Source organism: Chionomys nivalis, chromosome 3 (assembly GCF_950005125.1).
Source record: "Chionomys nivalis chromosome 3, mChiNiv1.1, whole genome shotgun sequence".
Taxonomy (NCBI): Eukaryota; Metazoa; Chordata; class Mammalia; order Rodentia; family Cricetidae; genus Chionomys; species Chionomys nivalis.
In genome coordinates, this window is record NC_080088.1 from 4,262,970 (window position 1) to 4,280,524 (window position 17,555).

Genomic DNA, 17,555 nt, shown 5'->3' on the forward strand with positions numbered 1-17,555 from the left:
GACACTTTTTAAATTTTGTTTTGAAAGTTCTGACATTTCCGTGAGGATGTCTTAAACCCTGGCTCTCAGGCCGGAGAGACGGCACAGTGGTTAGGAGGACTTGCTGTCCTGGCCGAAGACCTGGTTTTGGTTCCCATCACTCAGTGGTGGCTCAGAAATACCCATAACCCCAGTTCCAGGGGGCTCTGATGCCCCCTTCTGGCCGCCACAGCCGCTGTAAACACGTGATGTGCAAACATACATACAGGCAAACACTCCTACACATGAGATAAAAACGATAAATAAAATCCTTCCTGCATCTGTTTTGTGCAGGCCTCTTTGAAGAGATCTACACAGTTCTTGATAAGCCAACTTAGAGTAAGGCTTCTGACCTTCGGTCATGGCGGGCCTCCTCCAAGCTTCGGAACTGCTGGAGACTCAGGGTCAAGCAATGCCTCTTCTGTTTTCACAGTTAGGACAAAATAAAGAGCTTGGGGTGACACATTGTTTGTCCTGTGGGGACATTGGCTTCCCCTTGGCTGGTGACGATGTCCAACTGTCTTTACACAAGGGCATTGTACTCCAGAGGCCAAGATTATGTACTTGTACAAGGGGCGCTTTTAGTTTGGAGACTTCTTGGAGTTTGTTTTCAGGAAGGATAATGAATTCTCATGTGAGGCAAAAGTATAAAGATGTAGCCAGACAGTGGCTATGCACACCTTTAGTCCCAGCACGCGGGAGGCAGAGGCAGGCGGAACTCTGTGAGTTCAAGGCCAGCCTGGTCTACAGAGCGAGTTCCAGAACAGGCTCCAAAGCTACAGAGAAACGCTGTCTTGAAAAACAAAACAAAAAAGATGTGAAGGTGATTTGTTCCCCCGTCTCTGTAGAATGCAGAGCACTAGACAAACAGGGAGTCTAGAGCTGGACTTCAGATGAGCTAGGGTGTAACTGGGTTAGACCTGGCTTGTTTCTGTGGATCCTAGTTTAAAATTCTTAAACTGTAAACACACTTAGTATCTTACTCTAATTTCTTTTACCATCACTGAATTCTCAAGGCTGGAGAATTTATAAAGAAACTAGTTTCTCAGTTTGGAGGTGGAGAATTTAAAGGTATGTGTGTGTGCATGTATGAATGTGTGTGTGTTGTGTATGTGTGTGGTGTGTATGCATGTATGTGTGTGTATATGTGTGTGTGGTGTATATGCATGTATGTGTGTGTGAGTATGTGTGCAGTGCATATATATATGTGTGTGTTGTGTATGTGTGTGGTGTGTATGCATGTATGTGTGTGTGGTGTATATGCATGTATATGTGTGTGAGTGTGTGTGCAGTGTGTGTATATATATATGTGTGTGTGTTGTGTGTGTGTGATGTGTGTGTGTGTGGTGGGTGTGCATGTATGAATGTGCGTGTGTGTGGTGTGTATGCGTGTATGCATGTGTGTGGTATATATGCATGTATATGTGTATATGTGTGTATGTGGTGTGTCTGCATGTATGTGTGTGTGTGTGTGGTGTGTATGTGTGTATGTATATGTGTGTGTGTGGTGGGTGTCTCACTGAGTGAAGGCCTCTTTGCTGGTGAGAGGGAACTCCACAGAGCCCATGGGGATTCCATGGCTGTCAGATGGTAAGAGGCCCATGAACGTGGCTACCTTAGCTTTTATTACAGGCTGACCAACTTTGATAGTAACTAACTCACTTAGTAACCCAGCAATCCACTAATGGATTAATCCATTTGAGGGGCAGAGTCCCCTTCACTCAGTCGTAGCTCAGAAGTCTCATCCCCAAATGCCATTAACGTGTGAATTTGGGGATAAAGTTTCTAATATATGGATTCAGGGAGACAGTTCAAACCATGGTGCTCATACTAGTAGACTGTGTGGATTTAGGTGTTCAGAATATGTTAATCTGGTTACTGAGTTTATGAGATAGGAGGTTCCTAAATTACCCAGATGGTATCTTTAGTAAGCTACTATCATTGGATTAAACCTCACATCACAACCTCTTTCCCCCTTTTCATGACTTAGGAAATCCGGGATCCGTTCATGCGGTGGCTGGAGAGGCGTGTGGACCCTGGAGGAATCATCAAGTCCAGCAAGCTCGCCCTGAGGTTCATTTCCTCCCACACGTCTGAAGGGGAAGTTTCCCCGTCTTCTCTACCTGTGGTTACTGACCCCGAAGCCTTCTCATCAGAGCACTTTGACCTAGAGACGTATCGCCGCAATCTGCAGACCACGTGGCTCGGGAAAGTAATTCTGTTTGCAGAGGTGACCACCACAACCATGAGTCTCCTGGATGGGTGAGTTCAAGTCAGATGCTTGGCCTGGCCAAAGTGTCCACTGATGTCTATTCTCTGTCCCCAGTGCCAGGGGAGGAACAGATGCACCCATCTTCTGAGCACAGTCGGCAGACTCTGTCCTGCTCCCCGAGGGTTTGAGTCTTAGAAGGAGGAGCTAGAGGAGGACTTCGATTGGAGTCCGTGTTTTACGCGTAGCTTTGGTGGCTGTCATTGTGCTTCCTTTAATCAGTCATTTCGAAATGTCCTCTGGGTACACTTTGAAAAATACTGAACAGGTGGCCATTTTCCTTTGTGCTGTGATGATCAGTGATGCACGTTTAATCTAGGATGTTCCGTGGGTGTTAGAGAGTGAAGTCGGAGACAGAGCGGGGTTAGAGGGAACAAGTGGGGACGTGTGTTTTGAGAATTGCTGTTTCCTTCCTAGTCGTTTCTCAAGCTTGCTCTAATCCCATGTCTGAAATTTATTCTCGCTGTGAGCTTCCATTTTTACTTCTGTTCCTCTGTTTGAAGTTAAAACATGGAAAGCAGATGAAAGGGATTTTTCTAAATGCCACATATTGTCCGTACTAATCAATACGCCTTTAGTTTAAGACGTTGGGTAGAAGACAGAGGAACTCAGAAAAGTGTCTTCCCTGTGCCTGGAACCAAAATTGAAAACTACAGACGCCAGGAATCCCTGGGTTAGAGTTTCTAGGGTTTACCTGTAGGGATTACTACAGAGACATGTAATTCAATGTACAGAAATGTCATTGTTTTGTTCTGATAGTATCTGGAATGCAGTTAACTGGCTGTATGTTGGTACAAAGTAATGGAGAGCTCCTGGCTCTCACGGTTGGCGGAGGGGCAGTTGTGGCGTGTAAAGTATGTAGGGGAACCAGCAGAAGATGGCAGAGCAGGGGCACTGCTGTGGATAAGCTGGAACACATGTTAATGAGTGGCTTTTGTTTAATGAGTTAATCTGTGTTGCTGTAGTTACTTTCTTTTTCAGTTTTATTTTCCCCAAAGAGAAAAGTATTTCTGCTTTCCTCAAGCAGCGAGGAGCCCTTCTCTGTCTTCTAGTCTGGTCTGTGCCAAGCACAGGCAGTTGGACGGCTCTGGTTTTTGTTGGTCCCTCTGCCAGGCAGATTCTGATTGACAGTTGTCCTTCACCACTGTTCACATGGGCTCCTTCCCAGTACTCCCAGAGAAAGTCAGGAGTTCCCAGAGGTGTGGCTGTTTTAGGAGGCGGCATCTGAACAGGTCTTCCTAGAGCCAGCAGGACACAGAGTCACTCACAGGCTTCAAGTGATAGAGTGGGAAAGCCACTCTTTCCCACTGTATTCCAAGAATGCAGCCAGAAGGGTTTCCGATGCTGGCATGGTGGGCACAGGTCTCTGTTAATCCATATGGTAGCATCCCTTCCAAGGCAGCCTGCAGAAGGAAGGGGTTATTGGGGCTTCGGATCCAGAGGACGAAGGGATCCATCACCACAGGGACATGGTGGCAGGCAGGCCATGCCTCCTAGACATTCCCAAGCAAAGCCACCAACTGGGGACCAAGTGTTCGAAGGCTGGAGACTATGGGAGACATTCATTTGAACCACCACGGATCCTTATCACGCATCTCCTGGACACACAGGTGGTGCTCAGCTAGTGAATCAGACACTTCCCTTTCTAGACATTTCTCTGCCCTGCGTCTGTGGTTCCCACAATGCCATTCGTCATCTCTTAATGAGCCATATCGTCCAGTCATGGTGCACAGCGTGCTGGATGCCACGGATGGGGCAGACAAAGCAGGCTGGGCGTGTGGTCCACGTGGACTCTTACTGGAAGTTACACATGGCCTTTGTGTTCCTATCTCATGGCTAGGCCTCGTCACATCAAAGACATAAAGCAAGAAAACAAATGTGGTCTTCGTGTGTGTGGAGGCCAGAGGTCGATGCCTACTCGGCTGCTCTTCACCGTATTGTTTTGAGATACAGGGTCTCACCGAACGTGGAGCTTACTAATTTGACTGGGTTGGCTGGCCATCAGATCTCAGGGTCTGCCTGTCTGCACCCCTCCCCAACACACACCCAGCTTCTTCCTGTTGGTCCTGTAGAGCCAAACTCAGGTCCTTCTGTTTGTGTGACACACACTTCCTTCCCTATGAGGTGTCTGAAGTTGAAGGCTAGGCTTCATTTCTCAAAAGGTGGGAAGATAGGTGGAGACAGCTGGACGTCTTCATGGAAGTGTTTCATTCTGTTAAGAGAGTAGCTGGGGACCTGCGCTGCGAATATGCCGTAGCCCAGAGTCCATGGGATTTAAAGTCATGGTGGAGAGCGGAGACAGTTCCTCTTTGGGAATGCTGGCTTTGCTTTGTTGTTTTCTGTTGTTAATCAGGAGATCTGGGGTTCCTCATCCGACAAAAAGGCTTCGGCCTTCATGCTAATTATGACTTTTATGCAGACCCCACTTAACCATCGTCTGTGGCAGGAGATGCTGGAGGTCTCATTTGGTCCCTGGGTGTGACACTGGGTTCATCTGAGGTTAGGAAGCCCTTTCACCTTCCCCCAATCCTGTGATTCTAGGAGCAGGAGCAATAGAAATTTGGGGGTTATTTGCTCATTAAAAGGGCGTGTCTCTCTCCTCCAAAAACAAAAAATAAAAGCCTGATCAGTGAGTGATCCTTTTCTGGTCCTTAGATTGGGACAGGCATTTTCAGCCCTTGTCCCCTAGCCCAGTCATTTTCTCTGGCATGGATATCATCCTGACCTTGAGCTTTACCTACTCTTTTGTAAGAGGAGAGTCTTCTGGATGCCTCAATCCAGTCCGTGCTGCTGGCTCTGTGGGAGGTCAGAGGTTTTTATTTTTCTTTCTGTGCTGTTTTCCATGTTGCGTTAGCTCAGCTGTTGGGTAGAGTCCCAAGAAATGGGCCCCAGGCTGTGTCTGGCCCAGCAAACCCCCGAGTGTTCTTGGTCACGTCCTACACCTGGCCTAGGGAGCCGTCTGCATATGTGGTGCAGTGTGGTGTGGACAAGCCCAAGACCGTCACCGTCGCAGGAACAGCACCTCCAAGTGCTTGCTTCACTGGTATGTCTAGGGAGCCTGTGCAAGATGGGGGGTCAGCCTGCTTGGGAGGACGGCTGAGGCCACGGAACCTTGGATCATGAGTCATTGTTAGTTTTGGAATTGTCTTTTCTTGGAGACACAGTGTCTTTTCTTGATTGACTCATGCCAAGTCTCTGTCAGATACTGAAATGAACATATGTGAAGCCCTCGTGTGGGGAGCCAGACGGACACTAACTGTGCATACGTGTGCATGCTGAGTGGACTTGTTGAGGACTGGATATTTTTTTTTATATATAAATTATTTTATGTGCTGTGGTGTTTGTCTGCATAAGTGTCTGTGTGAGGATGCCAGATCCTTTGCAACTGGAGTTACAGACAGTTGTGAACCACCATGTGGGTCCTAGGAATTGAACCTGGGTCCTCTGGAAGAGCAGCCCCTGTTCCTAACTGCTGAGCCATCTCTCCAGCCCCAGGTTGGCTATTTTTTATTTGTAAAGAATAATTCTGATTCTCTTATTTAATGTTTAATTACCACTGCTTAAATCCCTGGATTTCTCAGGTGTGTTTGCCTACAGCACTATATAGGATAAACCAGGCACTGTTTGACACTTCTCTTGCCTCGGGACATGTCCCCAAAGTGCATTCTGGTGACAGCAGCTCAGGAGATGTGCTCCCATTTTTGGTCCGGAGGAAGGCACGACAGAGACAATGCGGGGTGACAGGCAGAGACAGTGGTCAGTGGTCCTTTTTAGTGTGGTCACTGCTTACTGAGTTGAGTGTTGCTTCTGCCATTATAAGGCTTCCAGTCAGTGGGGAAATGATGGGCCCCTGACAGGATGTCCTCCAGCCAGCTCTGGGACACTGGCAGCATCTTCTCCTTCAGCTGCACTCTCTCAGGTGTGAGGCCAGTTCCCAGCAGACCTGACCCTGGCACCTTCACCCCTTCATCTGACCTAGAGGTATCCCCATGTCGGAGCTGCCACCGGCCATCCTGTTGTTTCCCAGTGCCCACTAGGACTTTCAGAGGACAGAAGTTTGGTGTCACAAGGAGACAGTTAACTCTGCCCCTAGCAGGAGGGAAAGCAAAGGACAATTCCATGAGGGAGTCTGGAGAAACCACTTTTGGATGCCATGTATAGAAACTCATGTCTGTAATCGCTGCACTGAGGAGGCTGAGGCAGGAGGATAGCCATGAATTCAATGCTAGCCTAGGCTACATGGCTTCCAGGCCAGCCTGGGCTACAGAGTGACACCTCGTTTGATTTTGTTTTGTGGGGGATCACACTAATGAGACTGGCCATAGCCATTTTGGAAAGAGTGTTTCGATCTTCAGAGTTTTGGGTTAGCCCAGCTCCTCGGCCGTGGGCTTGCCCCTCTAGCCAGTCCTGACCCCCTCCTCCCTTTCCCCTTCTGAATCTGTTTAGGAACTAGCTCCACTCTGTACCCCCTCCCATGAAGTCCAAGCTTGAGAGGACAGAAATTGGGCTGGAACTAATTTAATGGCTGAGTGACCTCACAGTGGAGAAACAGCCGGATCCTAATAGGGGGCTTTGTCTCCATTCCCACCCTGGCTGGTAGCATGCCAGTCAAGAGTCAGGCGGGAGACGCAGGTGGAAGCGATTAGCGCTGTCAGAAAGTTTGAAAAATTGATTCTGGAGGCCGAGCGAATAGATTGGAGCTGACAGTGTTGTCCTAAAGATTCTAGGGGAAAATCCTGCAGTTTAATTTGAAATCCCTTGATTATTCATTAGCTTTCCAGATGGCTTTTGTTGGTGTTTTACATATTAATGCCTGTACTGTGTTATCCCGCTCTCTCAGTGTGCACGCGGTAATCGGCGGAGGGTAAACTTGTTGGTAAGTGTCCCAAATTAATGGGATATTAGTGTAATTGTGAAATAAAAGGGTTTTAAGAAGTTGATTGCTTTGGAATAATTAATGTGAGATTTTTAAAAAATGGGCCAATTTAGTACTTTAAAAGTGAAAATGATTGGCGAGTTTCCCCTTGTTCGAATGTTTACTTCTAAATTCAAGTTTAGGATATAATTCCAGAGTTTGACTTCTACAGCGGTCACGACTGAAGGGTTATTCTGGCAAGTTTTCCAGGAATTTTATTTGGTTGGTCCAGTTCGACACCTGAATAAGTTAACCCTTCACATGCCAGTCTACTCAAATTGAGTTACTCTAGCGGCCTGCCTTTAGTATTCTAGGGTTGTTGATGCATGTGTGTATTTGTGTTATGTGCATGTGTTCATGTGCATTCATGTGTGTATACATGTGAAGGCCAGAAGTTGACATAGTGTTTTCCTCAGTGGCGCTCCGCCTTTTTGGGGGGCGTGCGGGGTCTCTCACTGAGCCTGGAGTTTGTGGGATTAGCTAGGCTAAGTTGATCTGTGAGCTGCAAGGAGTCACTTGTCTCTGCCTCCCCAGCCCGGGATTTCCAACATACCCTGCTTTTATCTGAGTGGGATCCAGACTCAGTTCCTCATGTCTGGGTGGCAAACATGAAACCTACAGAGTTTGAGAGGTGGGGCCCATTTCTTGCTGCGATAGTGACCATTTTATGGTGGTCCCAGTGTGTTCTGTGTAGGTGACTTTTTAACTGAGAATGCTCTTCAGAGCCTTGTGTAAGGGCCCTGACCTCGTCCTAAAGGCTCAACCTTTGCAGCCTCATCTTCTTCCAGGCTCGCCTCCTCATACCATCCCTGGGGCGGGGTGAGCTGAGGTGGAGAGAGTGGAGACACCCAATCCATTGCACCATTTAATCTGAAGCAACTTGACCTTTACTGTACCAGAGAGCACAGATGGATGCAACCAGGAGCACAGCAAACGCCGGTTCTTCAGGGCAAGCAAGCTGCTCAGCCAGAGCAAAGACTAGGCGGGCCAAAGGTCCTGTTGAAGCTTTTCAAACCACAGCATGGTCTTTAAATACTCTCAGCGACGGCAGCCTGAGTCTCTGGGTAGTCTGAGACTTCAGGCAGTTGCTGTGAAAGTATTTGCAGGAACTGTGTAGTTGTCATGGGTCCCTCACTCCAGCACTCAGGGTCTCTTCATTTGCACTTAGGGCAGATATTGTAATGCCCGTTGTCTTGGAATAATGATTCCAGAATGCATTAGACCGGTAGGGTGGACATTGTGATGGGTCTGTTGTCTTGGGGTGATGGTTTCAGAATGTATTAGACCAGGTTGCCTCAACTTTTTCTACTCTGATCCCCTTTTCCCCATGGAATTTTTTAACACATCCTGACTAAGGCACCAACATTTTGAGAGAAACCTAGAAGGTCAATTCCAATGGAATGTCACCTAAATAAATATATTTAAGTATATAAATAAAGTAGGTATGCAAATCAATCACTTACTAAAAAATATCATAAAGCAATTTATTTAAAGCCAATTCTCCAGCACATGCATACCATTTAATACAAAAACTTTGCATATTAATGAGTTGCATGGACTTTTAATTTTTACATAAAGGCAAATTTTGGCAGAATATTTGATACTGTAGGAAACAGATCCTCTTCCATATTTTTCACAGTTGACTGGGACTTTGGTTTTATAGTCATCAATGCTGAGAGCAGTTTTCCTTAAATACAAAGAGACAGAAATATGTTCGGGGCCAGTTCAGAAATTGTTAGAAATTTGGTTCTAATTCCAAGTCAAAATTTATAGAACAATGTTTTTAAAGAAAACTCAATTCAAATAGAAAGTTTAAAATCAGACATTCTAACACAATCAAAAGACAGGCTAAGTGGAGGCCTTACACGATGGTTCAGTGGGGTGAAGCCGTTGCTTCCACGCCTGAGAACTTACTACACATTCTTGCATAATAAATAGTTAAATGTAATACTTAGTGTACACACACACACACACACACACACACACACACTAGTTTGGTACCTGCTGAGACATAAGAATAGCAGGTAAATAGAGAAGTTATCATGTTTCTATAAGAGTAGAAAAGTCTACATGTACCGCTGCGATTCATAGCATATGCTCGCCCAGATCTGAGCCATGGTGTCGCAGGTAGCAGTTACTGGCATTGTCCGTGTGGTGGCATACACAGTGCAAAGTGGACATGTATGTTCAGAAACATGGCTACCATGACATTGCAGGATGCGACATGGTGAGTCCTTAGACTTTGAGCTTGTCTCAGTTTGCTGTATGTTTAGAAAACTTTTATTGTTGCCAAATTTTGTGTTGTTTCCATCTGTCCAGACACAGTTGGGGAGCTGTGTGTTAGACCCCAAGAAATTGGGTGACTTTGTTATTTCTTTCTCTGCATTGCATACTTGATAATCATTTATTTGTTTTAATTTAGAGTTCAGCCACTCAGTTAATCGCACACAAGCACCCGCTGTCTATAGCTACCAGTTGCTGAGGTGAGGTCCTTCTCCTTAATCCCCAGAGCTGTATAAACTTGATGCGGTCCTACGAAGGATGTCTCTAGAATCTATCTCTTGTCACTCAGGTTCCTTTTAGAGAAGAAAGATGAGGAGCTGACTGCAGTTTAGAAGCTGCTGGAACCCTTTGGTGACTAGAAATGTTCTCACTAGAGTCTATAGGGTGCACAGGAGTTAGTCTGTAGCAACATGGCCATGGCCTGACTTGGGCCAACCCAGGGCATGCCTACCAGACATCTGGCTATGATCAGGCACATCAGCCAGGGATGCCGAGCACAGAGGAGGTCTTTGGCTACCAGGCCTGGGCTGAATCTCATGACTTTACACTGTGAAAATGTCACATTCATTGGCATCCATTCATATCGCTCAGAAGTACAAGCGGGCAGTTCATGCAAGGCCCTTCACAGGTGTCTGACTCGCAGGGGGAAGGCTGGTGAGTCGTGGTTTAAGCCATGTGTCTACAACTAAGACAAACGTGTCCCCTCTTGGAGAGTAAAGGCAAGCACTTACTTGGAAACTGAAAAAAAAGCAAGACTTAGAGTATATATTTATTTGTTTTGAGTTTTTCTTTAATGTTTACATGATTTTTGACCAGACTGGGATCTGTATACTTCTGGTCTCACCAGCCTACAGATCCCAAGTTCACCATGTGGTGAAGGCTGTGACTAGGTCTGCAAACTGGATGCGGGGAAACACATGTGCTAAGGAAAGCTTCTCAGAAGTTGGTTTATGGGTTAACACGAGTCCTAACTTGAAACATTTCAGATAGGTTTAGAATGGAGCGTTCACGGAGGCATGACCACTCACTTGTGTACACGTGGTGTGGACACAGGCTGAGCTCTGGGCAGACAAATGTGTTGTATTAAAACCCTGTAAATGTGTAAAGAAAAGATAACCGTAATACCGTGTTGGGTGATCAAGCAGATTGTTTTCCCTCCTGTTTGTTAAGCCTCCTTCCCTCGCTTCCGCCTCTTTGCTGGCTTTGCTTCGTGGCTTATTTAGAACTTTTGTTTTTCTTTCAAATAAAACACTTACCTGCTTTGGAGGCGAAGTGAGTAGCTCTCACCTCCCCCTGCAAAGCCTTTACACACCTTGGGCTCAGAGGGGGCTGTTTCTGCATGAAGGGTGTTCCGTCACTTGGAGAGCACAAAGTCACATTTTTTCTGCATTGCACAAGAAGTCATTCATCATTTTCATTTTTTCTTTGGCTCTCCCCAAAGAGTATTCAAATTAGTGAGAAGGAGAGTGATGAGGTCATTGGTTGGCAGAGGGGGGTTTTCTTAGGACATGGGAAGGGTGTGGGGAGGGTCAAGAGGGGGAGGGAGGGGCTCGGAAAGGAAAGGTCTCCTCCTGCCTCTCTGCCTGTGGGTTCCAGGGGTCACATGAATGCTAACAGAATTCTCACAGTTGAAGCTGGATAGTATGTGCGTGCAGCGTTGACCTAAAACTGAAAGTGCATTGTGAGTGCTGTGTTAACAACCTGGAAACTTTAGGCTGCATCCTCTATCTCATGACCTTTGACAGTCTGGGATGCAAGGTGAATCTCCTAGCCTCTCTGGGCCAGTTTCCTTGTTTGTAAAATGAGAAGGTTGTGTTGCATATGTGGCTTATTTTTTGGCAGTCATCCCCTTATCAAATGAGGTAGTTTGCAGGAGCCTCCAGTCCAAGTGTCCTCTCAGGGAGCTTTCTCAACCTTAGGGCTTGAGTGTGGAGACTGGATCAGAAGGTACTGAAGTCTGTCCAGCTGGACACTCACTGTTGAGTGGCTTACTCCTTTGACTCCATGCCCTGCTCTCAAAAAAGTTAAAGACACTAGGGATCTCTCTTTTAAGTCCTTTGTGCCTCCTGGAGATGCTGTCAGTATGGAACACGCTCTGCCCTGAGGATGTTCCATGTCATGGGAGAGCCACGTGTACATGCCTTATACGTCACACATATTCTTGACTTCTCCAGGGTTGCAGTAGTGGTGGGTGACAGTGACTAGGACTCCCTCTGGCATCCAGTGAAATCTGGGTGGGTTCCGTATCCCTGTCATGCTAAGTGCCACGGTCACGGGTAGGCATGAGGAGCAATTGTCTAGGTGAATGTTTAAGTGTGTTCTCTTGGAGTTAAGTGACATCCAAGAGGAAACTCTGTCCTGGGTTCACTTCCAAGCCAGACTGTAGAGGGGAGGGATAGGGAACTGGGAGAGCCTGGCATGGTAGTATGTACCTGTAATCCCAGCTTTGGGGAGGTAGAGGCAGGGAGATTAGCAGTTCAAGGTCATGTTGAGCTACACAGCAGGTTTTGAGACAAGCTTGGAATGTGTGAGACCCTGTCTCAATAAACAACTCAGCAATACACAAACTGCCGGAGGATGAGCCCCTGCTAAGAACGCAGCTGCCTCGGGAGCCGCCCCTTGGTCCAAAGACCCATGCAGAGGCTTAGGAGGACCAGGAGAGTGGAGGGAGGGGAAGTATCAGGGCGGAGTGCACTCCAGTGAGTCTGACTAGCATTTTAGATCTTGGAGTTCCTTCAAAGCTTGCTTGACTGGTTGGCATGTGTCATCTAGGTTCCGCCTGGCATCAGTCCTTTCTCCTCATCTTGATCAGTGGTGCTTTGTCTTCGCAAAAGGAACACAAAATAAAACCTAACTTGACTCTTAGCATTCAGTGACGTCCGTGGAGGAGGTTCAAGAAGCTGAGGTGTTGGGAGCCATGATTGTGGACCTCAGGCGAGACCCTGTGCTTGTCTAGAAACTCCACGGAGTGCTCGCAAGGCCCTGGCTTTAGGCTCCTCTTTCTGTGCTTTCCTGTTCCTTCCCCAGTGTCTGCTGACTGCTTAGTATCTGCAGGGACCTTGGTGGAAGTGAGACCAAGAGACCACAGCAGCACCTACCTCGTGTTGCTGCTTCCCAGGGCACAACTGCAAAGCAGGTCCTCTCCGGCATGGCCCTGTCACGTGTGGTGGACTTGGTACCTCCGTGTCCCGCAGCATGGCCCTGTCACGTGTGGTGGACTTGGCACCTCCGTGTCCTGCAGCATGGCTCTGTCACGTGCGGTGGACTTGGCACCTCCGTGTCCCGCAGCATGGCACTGTCACGTGTGGTGGACTTGGCACCTCCCGTGTCCCACAGCATGGCACTGTCAGGTGTGGCGGATTTGGCACCTCCCGTGTCCCACAGCATGGCACTGTCACGTGTGGTGGACTTGGCACCTCCGTGTCCCGCAGCATGGCTCTGTCACGTGCGGTGGACTTGGCACCTCCCGTGTCCCGCAGCATGGCACTGTCACGTATGGCTGACTTGGCACCTCCCATGTCCCACACCAGGCAGGTATCCTCACTTAGATCTGAAAGGCCAGCCACCCACTGCAGTCAGAGGATCCTCCCTTCCCCACAGTGCTCTGGACAGCCACATCAAGTCTCTCCTGTCACGGGCTCAGGTAACAAACACTGAGCTCATGACAGCTCCGTGTCTCTAAATGGGTTTTGTAGACCCATCCCGTTCCACGGTGGAAATCTGACCATGACTCCAAATAGAAAACAAAAACTTAAGTCTGTCCCAAGTGATTGTGAAGTCTTTGTTTAAGAATATGTTGTTTGCCACAAAAGATTTTCTCATCCCATCCAGTCTGTTTTCTAAGCATTCAGGCTGTTTGTTCCTCTGTGCCATTGTCTGTAATGTGGATACGAACACCAGTGGGCTATTTCTGAGCCCTCCACTGTGTGCAGGCATCAGCCCCATTCCTGCCCCGCAGCACTCTCTTGGTCCCCGTGAGCGGCAGCTATGGTAGGACATTTCAAGTTACTATGACTTGCTGCGAGAGTTGGGGCTGCCTTTCCTGTAGCTCTCTTGCACTCCCAGTGACCCTTCAAAGGTCAGCCGCTGTGAATATAATTCTATAGTCTCGCTCTCATCTTCTGTGTACTTGAAAATAGAACTGAAATAATGATCAGATTTTAAAAAATAAACAGAGTGCCAGGGGCCTGTGGGGTGATGTGAAAATGTCTAATACATGTATAATCAGAGACCCAGGAGGACAAGAGGGAGAAAATAATATCTGAAGAAATAACAGCCAGATGTTCCCTCAGTTTGGCAAAAGACGTAAATTTACGAGTTCGAGAAGTTCAGCTAACCGAAGAAAGGTAAATACGATGAAATGCACCTAGGCACCCCACGCCACTGCCAAAGCCCCAAATCACAAAGAAATATGTCAGTCAGTCGGAGGAAACCAGAAACATTCCCTTCATGTACAGAAGAATGGCGTGGCCTTCTCCTCAGAGGCGCAGACTCCAGAGAACGGTGTTTACAGGGGCAGAACTGTGTTTTTAAAGAGCTCAAAGAAAATACAGCTGTCAATCCAGACTGCACACACAGAACATCCTTCTGCGGTGAAGACCTTGCCGCTGTGCAGGTGCCCTGGAAGGACACCCGAGAATCCACACACCAGAGGGAAAGGAGGTGGGGGATGGCATGTAGAGGGAGCACTTGGCCCACACCAGCGCCCAGCCGGTGGCGCTGTCTTGGATGCTGAGAACTCTCAGGAGGTGAGGCTAGTTGGAAGGAGTGGGCAGCTAGGGACCCACTTAATTCAGTGCTGTGCTTTCTGACCGACCCAATGTCATCACCTGCCCACATCTGCTGCCCCCGCCCCCACCCCGTGATGGACTGGATCCTCAAGCTGTGGCCAAGCAAGCCCTTTCTCCTTCAGTTGCTTCTGTGATTTTTATTTTTGTCATAACAGTGAGAAAAGTCACGCATCCTGAAGGCTGTCTGGGTGAATTCTGCCTAATTTCTTAAGCATGTTGTGGGCATCTGCCTGAATCGAAGCTTCTACTGCCATCTTGGGCAGTCTGCATGTAGATGTAGTGCCATGGCAGCCGCAGCCTCCAGGGCAGGGGAGCTGGGAGATCACCCATGGCTGCACGGCACAGTGGTCATGCTAAGAGGAGGTGTGAGTTAGGAATGATTGCTGTCATCCCTAGGGTAGCTATGGAAACTGGGAGAGAAAAGATGCAGTTAAAAACAAGCCGAGGCGCTGGAGAGATGGCTCAGAGTTAGGAGCACTTGTTGCTCCTGCAGAGGACCCAGGTTCAGTTCCCAGTACCCACGTGGCGACTCACAACCATCTGTAACTCCGGTTCCAGGAAATCAAATTCCCACTTCTGACATACGTGTCCACCAGGGATGTATGTGGTTTGGGTTCCTTTGTTAGGTCTTGTCACTAGATCGGTGACCCAAACTCAGTTATTTTCCTACATAGAGCCTGTATCCAGACCTTCTAGACATAGGGGATAAACTGTAGTGAATATTTACAATGGAACTGTAAACAGAAAAACAAATGGGCCAGCGAGATGGCTCAGTGGCTTAGAGTGCTTACTGTGTGCAACTGGAGTTCAGTCTCAGGGACCTACATGGTAGAAGGAAAGAATTGATTCTTGAAAGTTCTTGTCTGTTGTCCACATACATGCCACAACCTGCACACACCCATACATGTCACACACGCACATGTACACACACAGAGTAATACATGCGATGAAAAGAATATTACTCAGCAATCAAGGTTCAAGCTGATGCATACATCGGTGTGTGTGAATCCATAAACTTCCGGCAGAGGGAAAGAAACTGTCCACAGAACAGCCTGCACTATTGTTCTGTTGTGTCAAGTTCTGGGACAGGCAGGAAGGAGCCGCAGCTGGTTGGCTGTGGAGCAGAGGAAGGGAGGAAGGGGCATGAGCCATCTCCCTGATGGAGGAGGGTCATCTTTCTATCTGTTGCTTTCATTGGTTAATTAATAAAGAAACTGCTTGGCCTCTGATAGGGTAGAATTTAGATAGGCAGAGTAAACAGAACAGAATGCTGGGAGAAAGAAGCCGAGTCAGTGAGTCGCCATGATTCTCCCACTCCAGACAGACGCAGGTTAAGATCTTTCCTGGTAAGCCAGCTCGTGGTGCTACACAGAATATTAGAAATGGGTTAGATCAATATGTAAGAGTTAGCCAATAAGAGGCTGGAACTAATGGGCCAAGTAGTGTTTAAAAGAATACAGTTTCCGTGTAATTATTTCGGGGCATAAGCTAGCCGTGCTGGCGGCCGGGTGCCGGGACGCAGCCCCGCCACTCCTATCACTACATCTCCCGAGGCTTCTCTTGGGTTCTGCTATACCATTGTGCCCATATGCCCAAGCCCAGCAGATCAGGGAATAGCACAGACAGCCAATGGCACATAAAAACTAAAATACTGGGCTGAAGTTGATGACGTGGAGACTGACATAGAGGAGCTGTCTGTGATTATGTTGAAATGGGTAAAGTAGTAAGATGGATGGATGGATGGATGGATGGATGGATGGATGGACGATTTGATGTTCACTAAAGCAAGTATTTAGAATACAGGTGGTAGAATATAGGTGGCCCGCATAGGGGTGCTCATGCCAAAATTCAACCTTCCTGTAATATGTCAGTGTTTTTATAATGAGCAAATCACCATGGAGGTGTTTCTTTTTTTTTAAAGTAGTGATGATAGTATAGTTAAAATAGATTACAGTTTAAAAATGAATTTGAGTTAACTTTTGGTCACCCTCTTGTGTCTCTAAAAGCTGCTTTATGGAGAGAGATGCATGGCGACTCATACACACGTGTGGGGTTCTCTCTCTCTCTCTCGCTCTCTTTCTCTCCTGTGTTCAGCCTTCTCTCCTTCCTTGAAGAACACAGTGTATGTTCTATGAGAAGCATGACGCCAAGCTGAAGTGTTGCTTCTAGTGACTTCCTCAGGTCTTAGGGGCCCTAAGTACTCAAGTTTAAAACAAAAACCTCAGTCTGTATTCTCGCACTCTGAAAACCCAGGGGTCTAATTTCTCTTTATTTATGCCCCTAGTGAAAATATTTTAAAAATCTAAATTTGTATGCACATAAAGTTTTCATTTCTCACACCTCATATGACGCCGCCTCCTGTCACGGCCTTTACAAGTGTGTGCGGAATAGGAGGTTCCCTGCCGGGCACCTGGCTGCTCTCCGGGTTGCCGTAAAATGTTCTCTACCTAGCATTAAAAAAAAAAAAAAAGATACAATTAGCAGTGTTCTCGTTATTGAAAATACTCTCATTAATGTATATTCTGATGTAATTTTATTCCATAATCCCTCAAAAGAGCCTCTGGAGGGAAGTGGGTTCAGACCCAAGCTTTTCCTTCTTTTTCCGTGCTTTTCCTAGGCCCCCACCCCTGAGCTTCAAACCATCTCTCCTAGCCTTGCTGTCTCCCAACAGTTGGGTGGAGTTTCTCATGAGAGCTGATCCTTGAGGTAATTTTCCTCTGGTGATGTTTGTGTGTTAAAGCGCCCTCCACTTTGCCTCAATGACTCTTGTGAAGGGAATTTCTCAGGACTAAGGAGATCTTCAGCCCTCCAGTGTGACTGAAGCCAGTTCTTCTCGTTTACCCTGTTTTTGAATTAGTAATCATCTGGTAGCTTGTATTTAAGATGTGAGAGAGGAGATGGGAGAGATGGCTCAGTGGGTAAAACCGAGGCCGGGCAAGTGTGAGGCCCTGGGTTCAGATCCCAGCTCTCATGTAAAAGGTCAGGTGTCCTGGGAAGCGGAGACAGGGGGATCTCTGGAGCTTGCTGACCACCCTGGCTAGCCGAATTGTAAGGTCCAGGTAAAAAATTAAAATAAAACACGACATAACAGAGAGCCATTGAGGAAGCCACGTGACATCCACATGTCCTGCTCCTGTGTATACACTCTCACAAACATGTATCACACACCACAACACACACACACGGTGCACATGAATGAAGAAGCATAAGTCAGTAATAGCGGCCAGGAGGTGACAACATTCATCTTGCCTATGAGTGAGTTCTTCTGTGTGCTAAGTGT

General features: G+C 47.4%; 1 protein-coding gene and 1 pseudogene across 7 annotated transcripts in view; both read left to right on the forward strand.

The window, feature by feature from the left end:
* Hlcs (holocarboxylase synthetase) overlaps positions 1 to 17,555 on the forward strand; it is a 187,775-nt gene that overhangs the window by 82,713 nt on the left and 87,507 nt on the right. For all 7 annotated transcript variants that reach the window (XM_057764062.1, XM_057764064.1, XM_057764066.1 and 4 more), the window contains one exon: positions 2,009 to 2,280. In XM_057764062.1, coding sequence (XP_057620045.1) covers positions 2,009 to 2,280 — 272 coding nt within the window. The remainder of the gene's footprint in view (positions 1 to 2,008; positions 2,281 to 17,555) is intronic.
* The window catches only part of LOC130871904 (MICOS complex subunit Mic10-like), a 45,956-nt pseudogene continuing 41,034 nt past the window's right edge, over positions 12,634 to 17,555 (forward strand).